The sequence below is a fragment of the Malania oleifera genome, chromosome 9 (assembly GCF_029873635.1).
Source record: "Malania oleifera isolate guangnan ecotype guangnan chromosome 9, ASM2987363v1, whole genome shotgun sequence".
NCBI classification, from domain to species: Eukaryota; Viridiplantae; Streptophyta; class Magnoliopsida; order Santalales; family Ximeniaceae; genus Malania; species Malania oleifera.
In genome coordinates this window covers 11,336,221-11,361,764 of record NC_080425.1, presented here as the reverse complement: position 1 = coordinate 11,361,764, position 25,544 = coordinate 11,336,221, and the positions used below count along the sequence as shown (strand labels likewise).

Below are 25,544 nucleotides of genomic sequence, written 5' to 3'. Positions count from 1 at the left end.
TATATATACCTAGGTGTCACAGACCCCCAAAATAGGACTCAAGGAAGGGTCGTGCGGCACTCATTGAGAGCTCTCCCCCGACGAGTCAGCCAACAATCACACGTTCAAGCCTGTAGGCACGGGCACCGGGTGAGTCTCAATAATCAATAGAAACAAGGAACAATATGATATCACACGAGCAATATATTCACATACACGGAATAAGCCTACAACAATTAGGTATATCACAATCCAAGGCAACAAAACACCATAATGAAAATGACTACTTGTATTATTTAGATCCAAGAGAATAATCATACAAACGTTAACACAAATAATCATAGATTCATTCTAAATCCCTGGAGAATACAATTAGAGCAATATCTCTTTCCCCCCTTTCCCCATTGCATTGCCACTCCTTAACATCCTCCCCCGCTCATTTTATCGCCGTCCTCGTTGATGTGTTGTAGAAGGCCTCCTCACTCTGCTGATGTTGAAGCTGATGTCGTTGTCTTCAAATTTTTGAAATCTTCAATCTTTTATATGGCATGCTGAAGGTTTTCTGCCTTTTCCCAACTGTTCTCTTCTTCTCCCAGCCCCATCCATTGAACCAAATATTTTTGTTGTTGACGACCTTCTTCATTGACGACTTTGTTTGCAAGGATCTTCTGAACATCTTTGTTTACAGGTTGCCTTTTGGAAATTGTTGATCTCCTTATCTTTTTTCAATGCGGATTTGCTTCATCTGTGTGGAATGGCTTTAGGTTGCTTATGTGAAACACCGGATGGATTGGTCGTCTGTGGCTCTTCATCCACTTTGGTTGTTCAAGCCGATAAGATGCATGCCCTACCTTCTCGATCACTTTGATTGGACCTTCGTAACGGCATAAAAGCCTTTTATCCTTGCCGCGAAGAAATCAAAATGTCTCTGGCGGCACTTTTACAAGAACCAGGTCTCCAAAGTCAAATTGTTGTCGTCGCCCTTTGTTTGTCCATTTCTTCATGCGCTTCGATGCTTTTTCTAATTGAGCTCGAGTGACTTCGATGTTTTGCAACCAATTCTTTGTGAATTGGTATGCTTTCGGGAAATTTTCTTTCGTATGGACCATCCAAAGTGTGCGGGAGAGTCGGTTGTTGACTTGTCACAATCTCAAAAGGGCTTTTATTAGTCGTAGAAGATTTCATAGAGTTAAAACAGAATTGTGCCGTATCTAGTAAAACAACCCAATTTTTCTGATTTGAGTTAACAAAATGCCGCAAGTATTCTTCCAACATCCCATTAAAACGTTCGGTTTGACCATCTGTCTGCGGGTGGTAGCTAGTGGATAGATTAAGGTTTGAACCCATCAAGCAAAAGAGTTCACCCCAAAATGTCCTAGTGAATCTGACATCCCTATCATTGATTAGTCTTTCTGGAACACCCCAATATTTAACCACATGCTTGAAGAATAGCTGAGCTGTCTTCTCTGCTGAACATGGCTTCGAAATTGGCATGAAAGTTGCATACTTTGAAAACCGATCAATCACCACCAGAATCGTGTCATACTCCTTTACTTTTGGCAATGAGAAAATAAAGTCCAAAGAGACACTCTCCCATGGATTAGCTGGTACTAGCAATGGCTCCAAAAAACCTGAGGTCTTCTTTCTTTCTACCTTGTCTTATTGACAGATCAAGCAAGTTTTGGTATAACTCATCACATTGTCTTGCACATTCGTCCAATAGTACCCTTGCGTAATCAATGCATGAGTTCTTTGCCATCCAGGATGTCCAGCCCACAATGTATCATGACACTCTTTTAGTAAGGTTTTCCTTAAGTTTCCAGCTTTGGGCACATAGACTCTCCTGCCTTTAGTCATTATCAACCCATCTTCTACCCAGTTTGCTCAATGTTTGCGCTTGCTGGTCTGTACTTAAATGTTCCCTGATAAAATCTTTCAAAGGTAACGCTACCCTACTTTGTCTTCCCTGCATTGTATTCAAAATCAAAATTAAATTCAGCTAGCTTCTCCTGCCAACAGGCTTGTTTTGAGGTTAGTCCTGGTTGTGACAAGAGGTGAGTAACTGCCACATGATCGGTTTTTACTACAAATTTGGACCCCAAGAGATAGTGCCTCCATACTCGGAGACTGTGTACCACAACGAGAAGCTCCTTTTCCTGCGCTGTATAGTTCCGTTCGGCACTCGTTAATTTTCTACTTTCAAAAGCAACTAGATGCCCTTCCTGCAAAAGAACCCCCCCTAATGCGAGGTCTGAGGCGTTTGCTTGTACTTCAAATGACTTTGTCACATCAGAAAGGATTAGCATAGGATCTCCTACAATCTTTTTCTTTAATTCAACAAATGCTGATTGACACTCTTCTGACCACCGCCATGGTACCCATTTCCTCACTAAATTTGTTAACGACACAACTCTTCTAGAGTATCCCTTTAAAACTTTCGATAGTAGTTGACAACACAACTCTTCTAGAGTATCCCTCTAAAACTTTCGATAGTAGTTGGCTTGCCGCAAGAAGGATCGCAGTTCTCTAACGGATGTAGGTGCTTGCCATTCATTGATGGTTTGTACTTTTGTTGAATCCATCCGTATCTAGCCCTCTTCAATGATATGCCCCTAGAATTTAATATGCTTTTGAGTGAAAGCACACTACTCCCCTTTCACATATAACTGATTTTCTCGGAGTTTTTGAAAAACCTGCTGAAGGTGATCTTTATGTTCTGCAAGGATGCGCTGAAAACCACTATGTCATCAAGGTAAACGACTACAAATGAATCAAGGTAGTCCTGAAAAACCTGATTCATTAAAGTACAAAAGGTAGCAGGTGCATTAGTTAACCCAAAAGGCATGACAAGGAATTCAAATGCTCCATACCGGGCGGCACAAGTGGTTTTAGGTTCATCTCCCTCTACAATGCACACTTGATGATATCCCGATCTCAAGTCCAGTTTAGTGAAATATTTAGCTGTACTTAACTGGTAAAAAATATTGGCAATCAACGGAATGGGATACTTGTTGCGAACTGTCACCTTATTAAGAGGTCGATAATCTACACATAAACGCAAACTTCCATCTTGTTTCTTTTGGAATAACATTGGGGCCCCAAAATGTGCTTTTGATGGGCGGATGAATCTTGCTGCAATTAGATCATTTAGTTGCCTTCTAAGTTCAGCTAACTCAGGCGGCGCCATTCAATAAGGGGCACGTGCTGGCGGTTTTACCCCTGGCAAAAGCTCAATTTCGTGGTCAATCTGTCGTCGAGGTGGTAAAACTCTGGGTAGCTGTTTTGGGATTACCTCCTTGAATTCTTCTAACACTTAATTTGAACCGGATATTCGCCTATTTCTTCATTTTTTGAAACTACCGGTAGAATCACGAAAGAAGGTTCTCCCCTTTTTACTCCCTTCTTGAACTGGAGGGCTGAAAGCAACTTCCTCTCATTGAAAGTGTTGTAGGCTGCAGGAACCGCACAAGGTGTATCTCCCATTATCACAAGACAATCTGCAGCTGGGATCGGCATTGAGCGTGTCACTTTAAGAAAATCCATCCCCGATACCACATCAAAGTCATCGAGGGGTGCCACGGTGAAATAAGTTGTTCCAGACCACGACCCCATTTGGCAGGCTACTTTAGGTGCCACTCCCACCATGGTTAACGTTTCAGAATTCACTGCTTTCAACTTCCCCACATCCTTGTCTACTTGTAATTCTAACCGCTGGACTTCTGTATCAACAATGAAATTATGGGTGGCCCCTGTATCAATCATGACCTTGATTTTCTTTCCATTCAAAAGTAGATCAACGTACATTAAGCCCTTTTCCTGAGACTTGTTGGTAACTACTTGGCGCTTTAATGCCCCCAAAAATCTCAATGCTCCCACCATATTTTGTTTTTCTTTTGGGGTTGCTGTCGAGGTTTTGGTTTCCCCTCGAAGGGCTTTTAGAGCATTCAAAGCCTTTCGTTGAGGGCACTCCGCCACTCGATGTGGTCCCATGCAGAGGAAACATGAGACCAGCAACCGACGCTCCCCAGCACCTGTTCGTCCGCCCCTCCACTCCCTGGTTATGGGCGCTCATTTATCTTTCCAAGAACTATTTATTTCCCTGTCCCTTCCCCCATTTGTGGCCTTATACACTTTACTGGGCTTGGAATCATTTTTGGTGGACATTGGAAAATTTCGCTTCCCAGAACTGTCTGAAAAATCATCCAACCGTTCAGCAGCGGCAAGGGTGGAAGAGAGGTCACTAGCACCTTGTCGGCGTAGTTCATTTTTCGGCCATGTCTTCAAACCCCGGAGAAAATGAAATAGTCTATCTGATTCGGTCATGTCTATGATGTCCAACATCAAGGTCTGATATTCTCGTACATAACTCCTTATTGAGTCGGCCTGTTGCAATTCCATTACTTTGCACCGTTTTGTGTACTTTACGTTTTCTGGATAGAATTGGGTCTTCAACGCTTGTTTCAAACCCTCCCAGGTCTTAATGACACACTTATTGTGCTGAATATCATTCCATTTAGTTCTCGACCATAATTTAGCATCCTCAACAAGGTATACGGTTGCCATATTTACCTGGTCCGCCTCCAGATCAACTCGTGAGCACATGAAGTAGTGCTCCATATCAAAGAAGAAATTATCCAGTTCCTTTGCATCTCGCGTACCCCCAAAACTTTTAGGTTCCAGTACCTTTAATCGAATACCCTCATTTGGTACCGCAATCGGCCTTCGGGCTATCTGCGCCACTGCATTCACTTTCACCGTCATCTCTTGTAAATCCTTCTGAACTTGGTCCATAGCACTTTGGATATTGCTCATCTCCTTCAAATCTTCTTTCAAAGCACTGATGGACTCCTTAACATCTTTTGCAAGGAAATCAAAATTATCCGTTAGCTCCCGTAAGGAGGCCTCAAACTCTATTGGCTCTCCGCGCTGGGATGTAAGAGATGGCAATATGCCCTCAATATGTTCCAGCCTACTCTCAAAGGCTTTCAATTGCTTGATACTCCTCTAGAAGGCCTCAAGCTCTATTGGCCTTTTCTTTAGGGATTTTACATGTGGAATGAATTTTTCAAGTTCCTCGATTCTCTCCTCAAATTTTGATACCCCATAGAGATTTCCTCTAGGGTTTTCTTCGATGGCCTCAAGCTCTATTGGCACGCCTTTCTCCTTTATAAATTTTGCCACCAATCCTTGGTGTTCATAGCACGTTGTCTCCAAGGTTACAAGTTTTGTCTCAAGCACCTCAATACGCTCTACTTTTCCAGACTTGTTTCTCATGTTACCACTCATGGTGCTTGCACACACTGTGCTTTGATACCAACTATCACGGACCCCTAAAATAGGACTCAAGTAAGAGTTGAGCGGCACTCGTTGAGAGCTCTCCCCCGACGAGTCGGCCAACAATCACACGTTCAAGCCTGCAGGCATGAGCACCAGGTGAGTCTCAATAATCAACAGAAACAAGGAACAATATGATATCACACGAGCAATATATTCACATACACAGAATAAGGCTACAATAATCAGGTATATCACAATCCAAGGCAACAAAACACCATAATGAAAATGACTACTTGTATTATTCAGATCCAAGAGAATAACCATACAACCATTAGCACAAATAATCATAGATTCATTCTAAATCCCTGGAGAATATAATTAGAGCTATATCTCTCTCCCCTTTTTCCCCATTACATTGTCACACCCTAACATTGCACAATGGTAAAGTTGTCACTGTGTGACCTAGAGGTCACAGGTTTGAGGCGTGGAAACAGCCTCTTGCAAAAATACAAGGTAAGGCTGCATACTATAGACCCATTGTGGCCTGCCCCTTCCCTAGACCCCACATATGCGGGAGCTTTATGCACCTGACTGCCTTATATATATATATATCTATTCACAACTTTCTTTTTGTAAAGATTCTTAATTGCAAAAGTAAAGGCAGTTGAAAAGAGAACGTTAAGATGGATGAGTGGTATAGCTCTAAAAGATAAAATTGAGGAACTGAAATCTCCACCTAAGCCAATTTAGCACTTGTAGAAGATGATAGACCCATAAGAAGGATAGGTAGGATGTTTTGGGCATATACCAAATACCATTTCCATTAGAAATGAGCGATTTAGTTGACATTAGAGGTTGTAGGAGGTGGAGGGGTGGATCTAGAATTCCAAGGTGATAGAAGTGTTAAGGCTTGATATACATTGTTGGTCCATAACCTAATAGCTTAATCTTTTAGGTAAATTGGTAATTTAAAATAGTACCAGAGCTGGTCACTAGGAGGTCTTGGATTCTAGTCTTGTTGCCCGCGTTTAATGTAAGTTTGTTAAAAAGAATTATTGTGTCCCCAATGTGGGTGTTACTCATTGTTTGTTTCTCTCTCCACATGTTGTTGGGCTGCATGTGCAGGTGAATGTTCAGGCTTGATAAACATTGTTGGTTCACAACCTAATAGCTTAAGCTTTTAGGGAAAGTCGTGATGTAGGACAGATATTAGAATTTATAAACAATAACAACAAAACCAAGCCTAAAGTCCCACTAGGTGGGGTAGATATTAGAATTTATAAACAGATAGAATTGAGAGGTGGTAATCTAACAATTATAAAACTTGATAGCGCTCCGATTTCTTAAGAAATTTTCCCTAGATCTTGCAAAATGATAGAAGAGGATTCATATAGCTGATACAAAGACTTGATATTAAGATGATCCATTCATATAGAAAAGGTGCTTGTATTTGTACTTCTTTTACTAGAATTATCTATACATTTGCTTTTTTTTTTTTTTTTTTCATTTTGAATTGGTTTTTAATATTCATGGTTTTATATTCATCATATTGGTCTTATCTTGTCTGGTTGTGCATGCTCCTTCAGGAATTGGATGTCTGCTCTTCAGTCTACCAGTCCATTAATCCTTCTAGGGGTTGGACGTCTAATTTTTACAGGAGGCGTTGACTATCAGGTATGATATGGTTGTTATTTCTCTAGTGATATAAATTATCTCTGTTTTATTATTGTGGAGTGCATATATTTGTGTATCTTCATGTTAATATAATGTTAAATTATCTGAACACTACTTTTTTTGGGGAATTTGGTGGGAACTCCTTGATTAGGGCTGGCAAACTTCAACTAGATTTTAGCCACCTGAATTAAATGCTTTTAGACTTAGTTGCTTGCTAAATGGTTTAGTTTTGGCTGGCTTACGTTTACCTGATTGTAAATGGGTTGGGAATCAGTATATTGTCTTTTATCTTGTAATTTTGCTTTCTATGTTTCAGCATAGTAACAAATTTTGATACTGTCTAGGGAACAAATCTTAGCAGAGCTGTATAATCAAACATTAATCTCTAATCTCTAATACGTGAAAGGGGATTCCCCAAACTTGGTCTGGTTTTTTGATGTCCAAAATACGCCTATAGCTTCCCCATAATTGCTCTAGTAATCAAGCTTAAATACCCTTCAGCTGCTGTCCATTTTTTCTATACTTGGTCTGATTTTTTGAATGCCCTAAACACCTCTATAAGTTTTACTGCCTCATATGCATGCTCTTTAATTACCCAAAACACCCCTAATCAAATCAAAATACCCTTCGACTCTTGCCTATTTTTTTTATAGTGATTAAAAAAAAAACCACGTTGTGTGTGCCCACAGCTAGTACCATAGAAAACATATCACAACATACATATCAATGCCTCCCCTCCTTGGAATGCGCAGTTCATTTTTTTTTTCTTTTTTCATTTTTTTTGAAAATGTAAGAGCTTATATCAACTATGTAATAGGATAAAATTCATAAATCTTTTAAGTTATTGTGTAATCTTTACCTTCCATATATTTTACAGTGAAAAGTTCCAACTATTTTAAAAATTTGATAAGTTTGAATCAAACATAAATTCCATTAGTTAAACTAGAAATGAATTTTACTTGAACAAAAGTCACCAAAAGGAAGGTCTTTAACTTGCAATTGTGGAGATTGGGCATAAGGGGTTTCATTCAGGTGCGAGAGAAGAATCATCATTGACATAGATGGATTACAGTTTCGTTGTCAATGGGCCAGATGGATTTTTTAAATGTTTGTTCTTTGTTTTTACTCACCTAGACAGATTTGATTGGAGGAGGCAAGTTGGGGGGCTATGGTATTGGGTGGCTGTTTGATCCCCCCCGAATGGATTGATTTATTGAAATTGGATTAAGGCTTAATTGGAAGGGACATTTGATTTTCATTCCATGGGGCTTGAATGGCAGGATTGGAGCTTGTTTCGTGCTACACTGAAGCTAATTTTGGATCTGAAGAGGGCATATGAATCTTGTTTGCAGTTGACAACTAGCAAGTTGCTAATGATTGCTAAACGTGAGGTAAACGGAGAAGGAGAAAGTCTATATTTAGAGAAACCGTGCCTAGCTTTCAATTAGTTTTTAGAATACTTATGTTTTTTTATATTTAAACTTATATGAAAAATTGATTTTTGAATATTGGGTTTTAGTCAATTTTTGAGAATTACATTTTAGCTATGTAATAAAGGTTATGAGAGGATACATGGATATGGAGATAAAAATGAGTTTGATGATATGATCTTAGACTTCCGCATCATATGATTTATTACACTAAATACTCGCTTTAAGAAAAGAGAAGAACACTTAATAACCTTTAAGAGTGGACAAAATAAAAATCAAATAGATTTTTATTAACTAGGAGGGTGGATCGTTTATCATGTAAGAATTGTAAAATTATCCTAGGTAAAAGCTTAACTATACATCATAGAGTTTTAGTGTTAGATATATGTATTAAAAAAATTGGAAGAGAATGGATAATATAAATCAATGCAAGAGAACTAGGTGGTGGAACCTAAAAGGAGAAAATATAATAAAATTTAAAGGTAAAGTGATCAAAATGGTGATTAGACAATAGAGGATGGTGTAGAAACAATCATTGTTTGGAGGATAGCAAGCTCTATTAAAAAGATAGCAAAAGAGATTTTAGATGAATCAAGAAGAAGATTCTAGGACAACAAAGAAAGTTGGTGATGGGATCAAGATGTCTAAAAATCTATCAAGATAGAATGAATTTAGTACAAAACATGGCAAAATTGTAGAAACATGGAAAGCTTTGAGAAGTATTTAGAGGTGAAAAAAACAAAATGTTGCAAAAAGGCCATTAGTGAAGCTAAACATAGATAATTTAATAATTTATATGCTAGATTATATACAAAAAAGGGGAAAGAAACATATTTAAACTTGCTAGAGCTAGAGAAAGAAACAACAAGGACTTAGGTGATGTAAAATGTATGAAAAGTGAGGATGATATTATCCTGGTTAAGGGTGAAGACATAAAAGAAAGATGGTGAAGTTACTTTACTAAGCTATTTAATGAAAACTAAAAGATTAAGGTTAGAAACGAGGCTCTAAAGAAATCAATTTGGTTTTATGCTTGGGAGATCTACTATAGAACCTCCATATCTTTTAAGAAGATTAATGGACAAGTTGAGGGAAAAGAAGAGGGGCTTGCATATGGTTTTTATTGACTTAAAGAAAGTGTATGATAAGGCGCCTAGGGAAGTTCTATGGTGAGTTTTAGGAAAAGAAAATAAAGAAGGTGTATCTAGTTGATATATTGATGTCATCAAGGATATGTATGATGGAGTAATGACTAGCATTAGGACAATAGGTGTAGAGGTTAGGGAATTTCCAATCGCAATAGGTACATCAAGAATATGCTTTGAGCTCTTATCTTTTTGCTCTAGTGATGGATGAACTTATTAGGAGTATCCCAAATGAGGTTCCATAGTGTATGTTGTTTGTAAATGATATTGTCTTGATTGATGAAACTAAGAGTTAGAATTATGGAGAGAAGCTTTAGAATATAGAGGTTTTAAGATAAGTAGAAATAAGATAGAATATATGAAATGTAATTTTAGTCATAGTAGGAAGAATATGACACTGAAAGATAAATTAAGGAATGAACGTATTCGCGATAAGTTAGGTGTAGCTCCTCTAGAAGATAAGGGAGGGACGACTCAGATGGTATGGACACTTGCAATAGAGGCCACATAGTGCGCCAATGAGGAAGAGTGAGTTAGTTACTATGGGAGACAGTAGGAGTAGAGGTAGACCTAAAATAACTTGGAATGAGATAGTAACGATTTAATAGCCCTGAATCTATCAAAAGAAAAGGTCCATTATTGCATAAATTGGCGGAAAAAGATTTATATAGCCGACCCCACCTAGTGGGACTTAAGGCTTGATTTTGTTGTTGTTGTTGTTAGGAAGAATATTGGAGAAAAGGTTATACTTAGTGGTCAAGAAATCAATAGCAATAGTAAATTTCAATACCTTGGATCTATTATGTTAGTTGAAGGAGAAATTGAAGAACCTGTGATGCATATAGTTAAAGCAGGTTGGATAAAATAGGGAAGTGTTTCAAGTATGCTATGTGATCGTAGAATACTCTTAAAATTAGAACAGAAGTTCAATAAGATAACTGTAAGACTGGCTATGCTATATGGATTAGAGTGTTGGGGGACTAAGAACAACATATCCAAAATGTAAAAGTTGCTGAGATAAGAATGCTAAGGTGGATGAATGGTATAATGTTAAAAGATAAATGAATGAACATATTCACGGTAAGTTAGGTGTAGTTCCTGTAGAAGATAAGATAAGGGAGGGACGATTCAGATGGTTTGGGCACCTACAACATAGGCCAAATAGTGCGTTAGTGAGGAGGAGTAAGCTCGTTACAATGAGGGGCAGTAGAAGGGGTAGGGTTAGACTTAAAATAACTTGGAATGAGATGTTAAGGATCTAATAGTCCCGAGTTTGTCAAAGGAAATTACCCATTGTTGAATCAGGTGTAATCCCAAGAGAAGGGGGGGGGGTGAATTGGGTATAAAAAAAATCTTTGACACTTATTTACCGCTTAAACCCTTCTTATATATTTACCAATAAATTCTTGTTACTCAATTACTTACGTGTAAGACTATCCAACCTATGCATGCAATATACACAATATAAATGCAGTGCTAAAAATAAAGAGTAAAGGGAAGAGAGAAGACAAGCATAGTTTTATGAGGTTCAGCCGACTCGGCGTACGTCCTCGCCTTGATTAACCACTCAAGGATTCACTAAATCCCTGCTCCTTAAATTGGGACGGAGCTTCACTTACAATCCGATGCTTACAAGAGGCACAACTCCCTCCTACTCCGCTGCTTACAAGAGATACAACTCTCTCCTCACACACTGGTTCACACATCGAACCGTGTATACAGTAAGATCTGAAAAATAACACTCAAAAACAATGCTTCTAATAAAAGCTTGTGAGTACAATTCAATTTCCTAACACATTAACATATGATATAACTTGAAGCTCATGAATGTATGAAAAAACAATACAATCATTTTAAGTATGATATGCTTCAACACACAAATCCCTATTTAACCAAAACTCCCAAGTAAAGATATATTTAAAATGTGTTGGAGTATACTAGGGTTCTTGGTTCACTTTGCAAAAATGCACAAATATGTTTGATGTGAACTTATTAATAAAAACTTTGTCTTGAATATTAAATCAATCAAAATCACAAAGTTTTCTTTCAAGTATTCAATCACAAACTGAGTATATTGTTTTTCAGAAAATATCCCTCAATAGAATATATAGTTATAAGTACCAAGGATTTTTAATCAAACGTTAATATATCTAAAATATAGTTCCTTTAGAAAACGCACACTTGAATCAAACCTTTCAATCAATCAAACAACTTAAATCAAGTAATGATCTTGTTTAAAATAACTATGTATGTGTATAGGCACTTTCAAGATCAACCTTATAATCAAAATAGGTTTTTCAATAATAAGCTCTATGAATGATATATATGTATATTTATATACTCTTGAATCAAAAATCAATCAACCAAGCTAAACAAACTTTCTCAAGTAATGATCTTTTCAAAAATCAATTTTTATACGAATATGCACACTCAAGATCAAAACTTTTCTAATAATAATCAAGAGCACGTAATGGGATGAGATGAGAAGTTCTTAAGAAAAATAACTTGAAAGATCAAACCTCAATACTAGATTAAAGTATAGTTGAATGAATGAATGCCCTTTGATTTTCGGAATGGATTTGCCCAAAGACGATGAAAGTAGAATGAAGTGCAGACAATCAGCTCAAGTTTCTCTACAATCTTGCAATACGATGTGTTCTTCTCTTGTTGTGTGTCTTAGCTTCTTCTAGGGTTTAGATATTCAGTATATATAGTGTCTTACCCTTAGAATTGATCTCAGTCGTTGGATCGATGAAATAGCTCGCGAGTTCTTTTAATAAAAAACAAGTTTTTAAGTTTCCCGCAAGTTCAGGCGGCTGAGGTCGAAAGTCTAGGCGACCGAAGTTCCTTAAGCCTTTGAAAAATCAAGTTGGAATACAAGGTCAGGCGCCTAAAGAGGGAAGTTGAGGCTCCTGAAGTGGGTTCAGGCGCCTGAGGTTCCAAGGTCAGGCGACCGAAGAGCCTCTGCCAACTTGCTGTGTTTCCCATTAATTCTTCAGGCTACCGAACTTAATCTTCAGGCTCTTGAAGAAATTCTTTAGGCGACTAAGGTGAAGTTCAGGCTACCGAAGTCCCATTTTTCTCAATTTTTCTTCTCTAGTTTTAAATTCTGCTTTGTTTCTTTTCTTGGGTCTTTTATAAAGCATATTTTCCATGATTCAAAAACATTTCTAAGTCCATGAAAATTCCCTATTGATGTACATGAAATGCATGAATTCTAAAATCATTCTAAGTCATGTTGAACTTCAAATTAAATCATATGACAATGTAAGTACATGAGTTCTAAATACCCATTCCCAAGATGTTCTTGAACTTTGCCGCTTGCATCTTGATTCTCGTACTCTTTGAGTTCCATGGATCTTGCCAAGATTTGATAGCTTTACTTTGTGACTTCCACGACTCGTTATCCTTCCGTGCATGCTTAATATAGTTCCTGTTCACAAACTCAATGTACAGATCAAATACCAAGTTATTTGTCATCAAAAACGGATTGGACTCGTAGAGTCAACACCCATGCTTGTGTAAATTGGCGGCAAAGGATTCATGTAGTTGACCCCACCTAGTGAGACTTAAGGCTTGGATTGTTGTTGTTGTTTATGTTTTCTACGTAATAAATCTTCTACAATACCAAATTACAAATTCAATCACAACTGCAATTATTATGTTACAAAATAAATTATTGATTGAATCGAAAAATAATCATTCTCGGGAATGATAGGTTATTTGCCACACGCCATCGATTATTAGATCCAAACCACCACTTGATTGTGTTGGATATGAATTGTATTTTGCTCACCCGGCTGCCTGATCTGCCATGGATTATCCGACCCAATTTTCTTTTCCAGGTCTACATGTGTTTGTTGTGGGGGTGTAATGCCGCCCAAGCAGCTTGTTTGAGCATTGACGGTAGCCAAACACTTATATTATGAGGGGTATGTTGGTTGCAATAGAGACGGCTAGGGTTTCAATGGAGGATGGTCATGTGAAGAAGGTGATGTGGAGTGCCCTGGGCTGTTTAGCAATAGTCTTGGACTTGGGTCAGCTCTTGGGTAGTGAAGGCCTTACTGAACTTATTCCCCAAGTAGGCTAGGATAGTCTTTGAAGGAAGCAGGCTCATTGCTCTAAAAATGTGTTTGATGACCAAGGTATTTATGTGAAGGTCTATGCTATTGTCCAACGGAATTTGGAGGTCCAACATGTAAGGAAAGAAGGCATCTAGAAGGTTGGCTTCAAAGGCCCATCAAATATCACAGGTTGAAAGATAGTAAAGTTGGTGTCAGGTAGATTGTGTGGTCATAAGAAAAAAAAAAAAAAACTTGTGGCTGGTTGAGTGGTTCTTCTCTAGTGAAAGATAAGGGGTTAACTGGTTCACTTACTAATGAGGAAACTATAGGAATTTATCAGGAGGATGGAAGTCTGGTCAACGTTCAAGAGTTGTAGGAAAAACAGAGAAAGGTCAGTTTGGGTGATAATCAGGCTAGTATTTGAGATGATAGGTGTCTATAATGAAAAGAGGGGGTTGGTGAGGTGCATAAATCTCTAGTTGAGGGATAGACAATAATGTCCTTGATCTATCCTCATTAGATGTTGGGGTGGAAGGGCATGGAAATGAGGAATCCTTATGTTGAGACACGTAATGGTTGAAACTAGATTCTACAAAGAAGGTTAGTGAAGAAAATCCTATCAAGGAGAAAAAAATGCGCAATGCGTCTGATGATGAGTATGTGTTGGGTAGTAATTTTGCTTTTGATGAAGAACTACTTTTAGACGAGGTTTGTGATCAGTTTGGGTATGTATCAGAGTCTTCTGATTTATTGAGTGATATTTCCTATGTTCCTCCATTTTTGTTGTACGGTTTGGACAGTGCTTCTATTGTTGGGGAAGACGGAACAGGCAAGAAGAGGCAGATGAATAAGCCGACTGAGGCTGGTATTTTGCCTGCCCTTATTTCTCATGTTGGGGTTCATAATGATAATGATCTAGAAGCACATTGGACAAGATGAGTCTGTTTCTGGTAGGCGAGGAACTCTGCTTGGATGGTGGTAAAACTAAGGCAAAGGAGGGAAAGTGGGAATTAGCTAATTTACAGTGTTCTGCTATTTACAATGCCAAGGGGTTGAAAAGAGATTTCTCTTTTCTGAAGGTCTCTTGTCCTCTCTTGATTGTGTTTCTTGTCTCTTAATATCTCTTTTAATACCTTAAAAAATATCCAAGATTTTGGAGTGTCTTGGGTCACTGAAGACCTGCCTAAAACAAGAACTAGCATTCATTCCCTTTACAAGAATAATTGCACATATGTAGCATTTTATGGCAGGGAAAAACTGGAATATTTTTTTTTGGATTGCAAAAAAAGAAAAATCATTAATAGATTAGGAATATACAAAAAAGAGAATAGACATCTCCCTACAAAAAAATTGAAATAAATTAGATAGGAAATACAAAAAAAATAGAGCAAAAGGAAAAAGAAGCAAACAGAAAACACGCAGCACATATAATCAAGCCAGCAAATAACACCAATCCTGTTGAATATACAAGAAGCTCACTTCTTTAAAGTACTCATAGCCAACACACCAAAGTGAGCCAAATAATGAATCTTCTCTGACAGCAGAAAAATTCAACTTCTTCTCTTAAAAATAATGCGCATTATGCTCCAACCTAACCCCACAGTGCAGCAAAATAAGCGCATTTTCATAGTGTGCCCTGTCCTTTCTCCTTCCAAATTCAACAAATGAAGCTGCCAAAAAAATCCTCCACTGTATCTGGACAAACTCAACTCTCTCCCAAATTCCCAATAAACCAAATAACTTATTCCACATTCTCCAGGAAATATCCCAATTCAGAACTAGATGGGATGCTGTGTCTGAACTATTACTACAAAGAGCACAAATATCTGGAGAAAGTGCCTTAGTTGCTCTCCTACTCTGCAACAAGTTATTAGTATTGATTCTATTAAACACAATCAACTAGATAAAAGCCTTGATTTAGTGGGGACTTTGGCCTTTCAATGGTATTAAGAGGAAAAGAAGAATTTGAGCAGGTCAAGAATTTACAAATGGATTTACATGGATATACACCCAAAGGATCCAAGGACCAAGAACGATAATCCACTCCTAAAGAAATACGACAATTGTTCAACAAAATCAACAAAATGGAAAGTTCCTCCATATCCCTATCATTAAGAGATCTCTGAAAATGAAAATCTCAAGAAGGCAAAAAACCACCCTAATTAGCAACAAGAAGAAATAGGGCTATTCTGCCCTAAGCTCAAATGGGGGAATTATCAGGATTTTAATCTTCTTGATGATTTCACTTTTTCATATATTTTAACTAAAAGTCCATTTGTCCTTCTATGGATTGTCAAAGGTTCTTGCCATTTGTTAAAACTTGATATACATTGTTGGCCCACAATGGTAAAGTGGTGGTCTAACATGGTACTAGAGCTAGTTACTAGGAGGTCCTAGGTTCTAGTCTTGTTCCCTGAGTTTGTTGTGTTGTGGTGTTTTAAAAAAATTATCGTGTTCCCTATCATGGGTGTTTTAAATCCTCTGTTTATCTCTCTACATGGTGTTGGGCTGCACGTCCGGGGAAGTGTTAAAGCTTGATATACATTGTTGCCCACAACCTAATAACTTAAGCTTTTAAGTAAAGTGGTTCTCTAACGCCATTAATTTTCAAAGCATTGCTGCAGGAGGACTGTGGATGTAGGAGGAACTAGGAAAATTTTGGAAGATGGGCCCCCTTATGTGTCTATTGATGACTGCGGAAGGAAAAAAGCAGGAAGATGCCTTTGATGGTGTAGTTTTCAAGACACTGTTTAGAGCATTATGGCCTATGATTTGTAGTTTCTTGTCCTTTCGCAGTAGATTATGGGGTGGATATTGTTTTGGAGTTCTCTTTCTTCATGTGGACAAGCTATAGAAGACAGATCAAAGAGTTCTTTAAAGTTTTGTTTTGTCCCTTTGTTTCTAAATTCCTTTATATTTTGTTATTTTGTTTGTATAATTCCCTTGTTAGTATGTTACCATGTACTTGGCTTGTACTCACCCTTTTTTTGTGCTCTTAGTAGACTTAAAGAAAACGAATAAAAGAGAAAAAGGTGCCCACTTGAAGAAACTTCAACTTGTGCTACAATGGTTGATGCCATATGCACACTGAGAGTCCTCTATTTCGCTGTTAATTAGAAGTGCAAATGGAAAAGGTTAAGCATTTGCAATTCTTTTGAGTATATGTCATATTCAATTCAGTATTTATTGCGAAATCCTAATATAAATGGCTTTCTATAGATATGAAATGGCATCACTTAAAACACTTCAAGATAGTTGTTGGTTTTGGATAGAGAAGATTCTTAGTCTTTGACCTACCCACTATCCCTTACAATCCAGCTCCTGTGCATTTGATTTGGTTAACGTGCTCTGTTCTAATTCAGTGATGAGTTATTCTAAAGATAGTTTCCAGTTTCAAGTTGATGTAAAGTATCGCAACAATGTGACTTTTTTGTTAAGGCGTCCAACTGTCCATAATCTAGTTCTTGCCTACTGTGTTATAAAATGTTATATTTCATCTTGCATGACTTTCTATATTAGGTTTCATGGTTCGAATTTTTCCCCTCATTATATTATCTTATTCTAGTCTTTACTACTGTCCCTGTAGGTTCATGTGGGTGAATATGGAGTGCATTGGAATTTCTTTTTCACACTTGCAGCTGTATCAGTCCTGACATCCTTAATTAATGTTCCTCCAAAATATTGTGGAGTTTTAGGTTCGCTAATTCTGATAGGTATAAATTCAGTTGGAATTCTCTTTTGGTATTTGTCCTTGTGAAAAATCTATATATATAGGGTTATAATTTGAATTCAAAATTTTTCAGGATATCAAATTTGCTTGATGCTTGGTTTAAATGTGTATCTGCTTTCTAGTGAAAGGAAAATGGACATCATCAGCCAGAACAAGGAGGGAATCTACAGCATATTTGGTAAGGATTACTTCTCAAATTATTATTTTTTTATTTCATTTGCTTTTTATGTGAAACTTGTGCGTGTCTGTGTTCACACACATGCCTTTTAAGTCGCTTTGTTTGGCATTTCAACCAAAGTTTTGCTTTGTGTTTATATATTTACAAACTATTATGATGGATGGGTTTCTTTTAATCTTTTCTTTTATTTTCTTTAATTTGTCTGAGATTAGTGGCTATGCAATAAACGCTGGAGTATTTAATGAAATATATCTTCTTTTTTTGTACGTTCTTTCTTCTTTTATGACATCTTCTGTTTTATCCTTTAAAAAAAAAAAATGACGCTGGAATATTTAATATTGATTGCAATGATTCATGGTTCTTGGGAAACAACACTTTTCATTTAGAAATGTTGATCATGTGAAAATTGAAATATATATATATATATATATATATATATATATATATATATTTTATATGCTGTGATATGTGGCTCACATATTGAGTAGAAAGCATGCAAAAAGGGAAAGCATGAAGGAAATCAAGCAGTAGCAGGGGAAACCGTCGATGGTAAGGTTCTAAGTTCTAACTGTTGACGGTTTGGCTTGGGACACCCAGCGCAGATTTCAAATTTTGAATAAGGGGACGTTAATATGGTTGGGGTTTTGAGGGAAACCTCCGGGAACTTTATATATGTTGTCTCAGATGTATATGTAAGGTTGGTTGAGAGGGTTGATGTATTGTTCATGTAATTTGGACAAGAAGATAGTAAATCTTTGCCGTTTGCTCCCGTGGATGTAGGCATTGTCGAACTACGTAATTCCTTGTGTTCTTATTATTATTATTATTGCTTTTATATACTTGCTGTGCTTGTGGATTGTTCTGTATATTCATCATTGATTAGTGCACTATGTGTTTGATCTTACATACAAATATATTCCGCCGTGCAATTCGTTTTTCACAACAAATTGGTATCAGAGCATTGTTGAAATGACCTCTAGATCTTCGTTTGCGAAATTTGACATTGTCAAGTTTGATGGAATCGAAAATTTTGATTTGTGGCAGAGAAGGGTGAATGATCTCTTAGTGCAGGAAGGCATGGTAAAGGCCTTATACTGAATTTAACCGGAAAGCATGGATGAAGCAAGTTGGAATGAACTGGAGGCAAAGGTAGTATCAATCATCCGACTTTGTTTAGTTGATGATGTGTTGTATCATGTCATGGATGAAGATTCTCCAGCAGCATTTTGGCAAGCCGGTATATGTCTAAGCCTTTGTCAAACAAATTGTTTCTTAAGCAAAAGTTGTATTGGCTTAAGATGGTGGAGGGTTCGGATTTGAACCAACATATCAACACATTCAATTAGATTGTGAGTGATTTGATGCGTGTTGATGTAAAGTTCGAGGAGAAAGACAAGACACTGATGCTATTGAATTCCCTACCTACGTCTCACATGTATGAAAACTTGGTTACAACTGACATGGGGCAAGGAAAGCCTGAATTTGGAAGAGGTGACAAGTGCATTGCTCGGTTTTAATCAAAGAAAAATGGCTAGCGATGAAGTTTCACATCGTGAAGGGTTTGTGGTGAAGAGTAACTAAGAACGTGGAAGACGTAAGTCTTGGAACTGATCTTGGTTGCAGTCCGGGAAGAGGAAGGACATAAAGTGCTTTAAGTGCGGGCACATAAGACCAGAATGTCCGAAGTGGAAGAAAGGGTATGCTGAAAATCAGTAGTGTTCGTCAAAATCTAAAAATGCAGTGAAAGGAGACTCAGGGAGCAGTGATGGTGATATGCTATGTGTTTCATCGGGTTCGGAGTGCCTCACGGATTATTCTTGGATCCTAGATATCGGATGCTCTTATCATATGACAACAAATAGAAAATGGTTCAACACTTACAAGTCAGTTAATACTGGTTGTGTTTTGGTGGGAAATGATATTTCATGCAAAACAATTGGTATTGGAAATGTCAAAATTAAAATTTATGATGGTGTTGTGAGAACCTTATGTGATGTAAGACATGTGCCAGATCTAAGGAAGAATGTAATTTCATTAGGCACTTTAATGGATATAGTTACATGTCTGAAAGTGGAGAAATGAAAGTGTATGAAGGCGACTTGATAGTGATGAAAGCACAAAAGGTAGCGGGAAATATCTATGCACTACAAGGTACAAAAGTTGTAGGTGGAGCTGCAGCTATAGAATTTGAGTCAGATATTCTGTGGCATGTGCGGTTGGGGCATTTGGGTGACTCTATGTATTTAGATGTTTGGGGACCGGTGAGGGTAGCATCATGGGGCAGACATGTTTTTCGTGGGTTTATCACGAAACGTCTTGGTGTATCTCATGTGGCACAAGTCTGAGGTGTTTACCAGGTTTAACTTGCGGTTGAGATGGAGAACCAGACTGGGAGAGAGATCCTTAGGTCGGACATTGGGACTGAGTACGTTGGTTTTATTCAAAGAGTTTTATGAGTAGGATAGGTTATATGCAAGGCTTGTAGGAAACTTCTTGGTGAAGTCAGTGAGTATGCCGCGTTTCTCATTTAACCGATCGCCAAAGGTATCACTAGATGGGATAGTTGCGGGTGCATTGTGGGCAGGTTTTGTGGTAGACTACTCGGGTGTAAGTGGATGTCCACAGGTGCACATTTCTAGTGATATTGGATCTAGGCTTGGTGTTATGTCTGGACAGTACATCTTTTTGGGGTATAAGAAAGGTGAGTCTAAGTTGGGTGATCTTTTGGCAAACAAAGTGGTGATCAGTAAAGACATGAATTTTGGTGAGAAAGTCATGGGGCAGCGTACTAAGGTAAAGAAAGAGAAATAAATGCTAGAAAATTGCAGTAGCCAACATGTAATTCAGGTGGAATTAGACACTTAGGGTAGAAATGCAAGGAGTTTTATCTCGAGTCAACTGTATCACAGTATAAATGGGCATGTGATGCAGGTGGAGCTACATACTCAGAGCAGAGATGACATTGTTCATATTGCAAGGAGTTTTTAGCTCAGGAGATCAGTAGGATCACTGTGAGCTCAGGTGCACTATCAGACCACCACTTAGGTATAAATTTAGTATTCTGGTGTTTTATGCATTCATTACTACCAGTAGCAAGATTCCTACTATTTTTCAAGTTGCAGTGCACAACAAAGAGAAAAATAGATGGATAAATGTTATGGTGGAGGAAATGAAAGTATTGCATAAGAACCAGGTGTGGGAGTTGGTGAGGCTTCCAGTGGGGAAGAAGGTGATAGGATGCAAGAGAGTGATGCATGTGTTGTTTGTGAATGACATGTTATTGGCTAGGAAAGCTTTGACCGAGGCTAATCAGTTGGGAACTTTATTGAAAGATTTTGACATGAATGTTTTGGGTACAACCAAGAAGGGTCTTGGTTTGAAGATTTGCATAGACAGAGCTGTAGGGAGATTGGTGTTATCTCAGGGTGGCTTTGTGGACAGAACTGCAGGGAGACTTTGTTTGCCGTCTCAAGGGGGTTCTGTGGAGAATCAATGTAAAATGTCTACTGCTTGGTACCCAAGGACGGACAGTGATGTCCGGGATATGTCAAAGGCCCCTCATGCTGGTGCAATGGGGTGTTTCGACAGGCAACATAGTGGCCTGTCAATTGTGAGATTTGTTGAAAACACTGCAAGTGACTTTGGTGATAGAAGGCTTACAGCAGGTTTTGTGTTTACTGTTGTGGGAAGGCCTACTTGTTGGAAGCCTAGGGTGTAGTCTCAGGTTGTTACATCTACAACTGAATTGAGGTTGTTAACAGAAGCCGAAGTTGCCACAGGCAAGTTCAAGCCTTGCTTGGACTAGGTGTTTGTCTCCAGTTGCTAGACGTGAGGCAGTCCTAACCTAACGTCCCAAGGTCAAAGTGGAGTAGCAGGTTCATGTTTTTAGTTTCTTTTAAGGGGCGTATGTTCGCCAAGGTGGAGATTGTTGTGATATGTGGCTCACATACTGAGTGGAAAGCATGCACAAAGGGAAAGCATGAAGGAAATCAAGCAGAAGGGGAAACCGTCGACGGTAAGGCTCTAACCGTCAACGGTTTGGCTTGGGACAGTCAACGCAGATTTCAAATTTTGAATAAGGGGACGTTAATATGGTTGGGGTTTGGAGGGAAAAGCTTCGGGAACTTTACATATATGGTGTCTCAGATGTATATGGAAGGTTGGTTGAGAGGGTTAATGTATTGTTCATGTAATTTGGACAAGAAGATAGTGAATCTTTTCCGTTTGCTCCAATGGATGATGGCATTGCCGAACCACGTAATTCCTTGTGTTCTTATTGTTATTATTGCTTTTATATACTTGCTGTGGTTGTGGATTGTTTTGTATATTCATCTTTGATTACTGCATTGTGTTTTTGATCCTACATACAAATATATTCCACTGTGCAATTTGTTTTTCACAACATCATATATATATATATATACACTTTGTTCTTTGATGACATATGTTCTTTTTTGATCCTCGAAAAAAAAAAAAAAATGCTGGATAGTTAATATTGATTTAATGGTCATGGTTCTTGGGAAACAACAATGCTTCATATGGAAATGTTGATCATATGAAAAATAGATTTCTTCCAAAATTTCTTTGATTTTAGAGAGCTTAAGCATGTGTAAAATTTGACGGGAACTTTAGTAAACTGCAACACAGATGTTCCTACCGTTGTAAGGAAATCTGTATTCAAATAAAGGCATCAAGCTATATGGAGCTTTTAAGAGTAGGAGGTTGCTTGAACACAAAGTCCTCTTCTTCCTAACTAGGTCCAAACTAATATTTCGCTTCATCAAAGAACCATGCTTTGATATTTGAATCCTCAATGAAATTGCCACGTCCAAGAACATTGCTCCCACTTATTGGCCATCCACCATCCATGGTCTTAAATTTCGATTTCGACTGAAATTTCGAAGCTCCAACAATACGGAAATTTTGATGGAAATTTCGATTTCGATGTCAATTTCCATTTGAAAAAATATCGGAATCAGTAGTAAAGCATGGAATTTTTTGTGAAACTTTAGAAATGGTTAACAATCATAATAATGTAAGTTTTAGGACTAATATATTACAAGTTAAATACATCTATGTTGTGTATGAGGTGGAAAAGTTGTAATATAGTTTATGTGTAAAACATATTTGTAAGATAATGTACAGTAAACATATTCAGCTAATACAAATGAAATTCATAAATCATTTAAATATTATTTATTATAAATAATGATAATTTAGACATAAATGGTTAAATAAAAAGTTGCTGTAAGTTTATTTTTTCATATAATTTCAAAAGAATTTGTGATAAAATTTTGTTTCAATAAAAATAAATAAAATAAATTGAGAGAGAAATTTCACTTCACTCCTAAATCAAAGGAAATTTCATTGTATAGTTAAAATTTCGACAAGTTTCGTTGAAAATTTGAGATTTCGATAAATTTTGGGATGATTCGTTGAGATTTCAACGGAAATTATGTTAGACAGAAATTGACTGCCATTTCGATTTTGAGGGTGACAAAAATCGGAAATGTCGATAGAAATTTCGAAAATTTTGTGGAAATTTTAGACCATGTGTCCATCTGTATTACTACTAGTTCCCAAGGATACAAATCAGTCCTCCTAGAACCCCACCGTGTTAATCCTTGATACGGATTTGTATTTCTTTCTTGATCCACAGAAACCAAGCTCCCTCACAACTGAATAAAAGATTCGTCATTTGATGCACGAAAGCAACTCCTTCCCCAGCAGAGACCTCAGCTCAAGAAATCAGCTGAGACCCACACCGATTCAGCCCAAGAATTCTGGTTATGATTCCTTTCTCAAAATCTATCCTTGAGACCCTTATCAGTACACACAACTTGGAGGTTGTTACTGATTCTTCATCTGCGAAGAAGTACATCTTGTGCCCCCTTTTCCCAAAAATTTATAATATCGAAGGCTTCATAGTTTTTCTTTCCACATTCCAATCAATGGTAGATAAGGCTCCCATGCCCGATAAATCGTTGAGGCTCATTGCCATCGTTACACTTCAAAAATAACTTGACATCTCGAAGATTCTCTAAATCTAATAGTCCCACAGATTTGGGGCTGCCATCCAATGTGCGTTGTCAAAGTTCATTTCCAGCATCCCACTCCAAAGATGAGTCCACACGTTGAAGTCTCTTATAATATGATCAGTCTCATAAATCTGGGGTCCACACATATATCTGCTGTCCACATCCCCAAATTTCCCTGAGTGTACTCAATTTTCTCTCGAATCACATGATTAAAAAATTGATCATTCAGTTTATTCACCCGCCAGCAATCTGCTCAAATTCCATGCTCAGATCCCTAAGGCTCAAAAGTTCAACATCTGCTTCAAATACCAGCAATCATTACTGTTTTTGGTCTTATGCATACTTGGACATTCTAGCCTTAAACCCCAAATAGGCACAATGATGGCTAACTTTATGATACCATAGTTTACCACTGCCCTCTGGCTTTCCCATGTTCAAACTTAATCATTTCACATAAACAAACTGCCCTCTTGCCAAATTGCACTAGAAGTAACTTGCACAACTACAAGAAACACAAAAGGTCATCCAGCCAATACTGCACATGAGTGCTATGGAAAACCACATCCCAATGCCCTTTAGCACGGGTAAAGATGAGGCCCACAAGCCAACGACACACTAGCTCTCAACCATCAATTCCACAAATGCAATGTTCAACTGCATTTCTATTGAAACACACATCATAAGGACCTCTTAGGTTTCCAATGAAGTCAAGCAACATTTGTGGTTCCTTTTGAGTCCACAACCCACTAGGTTTCCAACACCAATCTGACGAACACAAAGCTGATTCTTGTGGCTCAAGGATCATCTGCTCAAGAGGTTTTTGTCGCTCTTTCTTTCCCATAGATCCAAGAATCTCACCTTTCTGTATGGTGTTTAAACTTCCCAATTTTAGTGAAAAAACACCCTTGGCAAAACTCCTGCATCCATCCCTTTCCATTAGATTTAGGAATATCACCTCCAGCTAAGGAATGAGGACAGCACAACGTCTCAACGGATCGGTATCCAAACTTGTGGACCAACCAAAATGGGAAAAATCCTATTGTGCGGTCTTGGTACCTGCTTTAAGGCGTAGGATATTCTCATCATCTTAATTTCCACAGATCAGCCATCATCCCCTTATCAGGGGTATGTGGTACAATTAGCATTCTAATTTTCACAAGATAGTCTATTGAAGTGGTTTTACCCCATTACCCAAGGAGTCACATAACATGAGGGGAGAAAGTGTCCAATACCTACTCAAGTGTAGATTGATCTTTCCCCCACTGAATGTCATGTATTGAACTCCCACAATAGAGTTGATACCCACAGTATAATCTTGTTTTAGCTCTCAAAAGAGAGACCCCCCCCTCTAATACCAACTATCATGAAGCGTCAGATTTCCAAGGCCACAAGCCTTGCCTTAATCTGGGTAAAATGTGATGGAGTCATGCCTATGTGCAGGGCTGTAAATGAACCAAGCCGCTGTGAGCTCGGTTTAATAAGAGCTCATTCGAGCTTTTTATTATTTAAATTAGCGATCTCCAAGCCCAATTTCTCAGCTCGTTTAGTAAATGAGCTGAGCCTGAACACAAATGGGCTTGACTCGTTTCGGCACATGAGCATCTTGTTTAGGCTTAGTAATGAGCTCGAATTCAAATTTAGTCTTTAAATAGTTTATTTATTGTTTGTTTTTAAATTAACTATTGTTTCACACATGAATTAGCCAAACTATTACTTAAATTAGTTAGCATTATTAATATCATTAAGATATATGGGAAAGGGGACTTATATAGGAGAGGGGGAGGACCCTAGGAAGACTCATCTTCTGATGTGGAATAGAATTAGAGAAACGGGAGTTGAAGTGGGGGACAAAGGAAGGGAATTGGTAGTTAGGGGGACGGGGGAGAGAGGAGTTGAAGTGGGGAAGAAAGGAAGGGAAGCAGTCCCACATCGGAAAGATGAGAAAAAATTCCCTCCTCTCCTGCTTATAAAATCCTTGCTCAGCCCAACATTTGTCCTCACTCTCTACAAGTTGCAGGCTTGCTCTTCT

The 25,544-nt window shown here is 38.0% G+C and overlaps 1 protein-coding gene across 2 annotated transcripts in view; it reads left to right on the top strand.

Annotated features, from left to right (window-relative positions):
- The window catches only part of LOC131164115 (uncharacterized protein At4g17910), a 98,195-nt gene that overhangs the window by 49,276 nt on the left and 23,375 nt on the right, over nt 1-25,544 (top strand). For both annotated transcript variants that reach the window (XM_058121081.1, XM_058121082.1), the window contains exons 9-11: nt 6,843-6,930; nt 17,156-17,282; nt 17,373-17,477. In XM_058121081.1, coding sequence (XP_057977064.1) covers nt 6,843-6,930; nt 17,156-17,282; nt 17,373-17,477 — 320 coding nt within the window. The remainder of the gene's footprint in view (nt 1-6,842; nt 6,931-17,155; nt 17,283-17,372; nt 17,478-25,544) is intronic.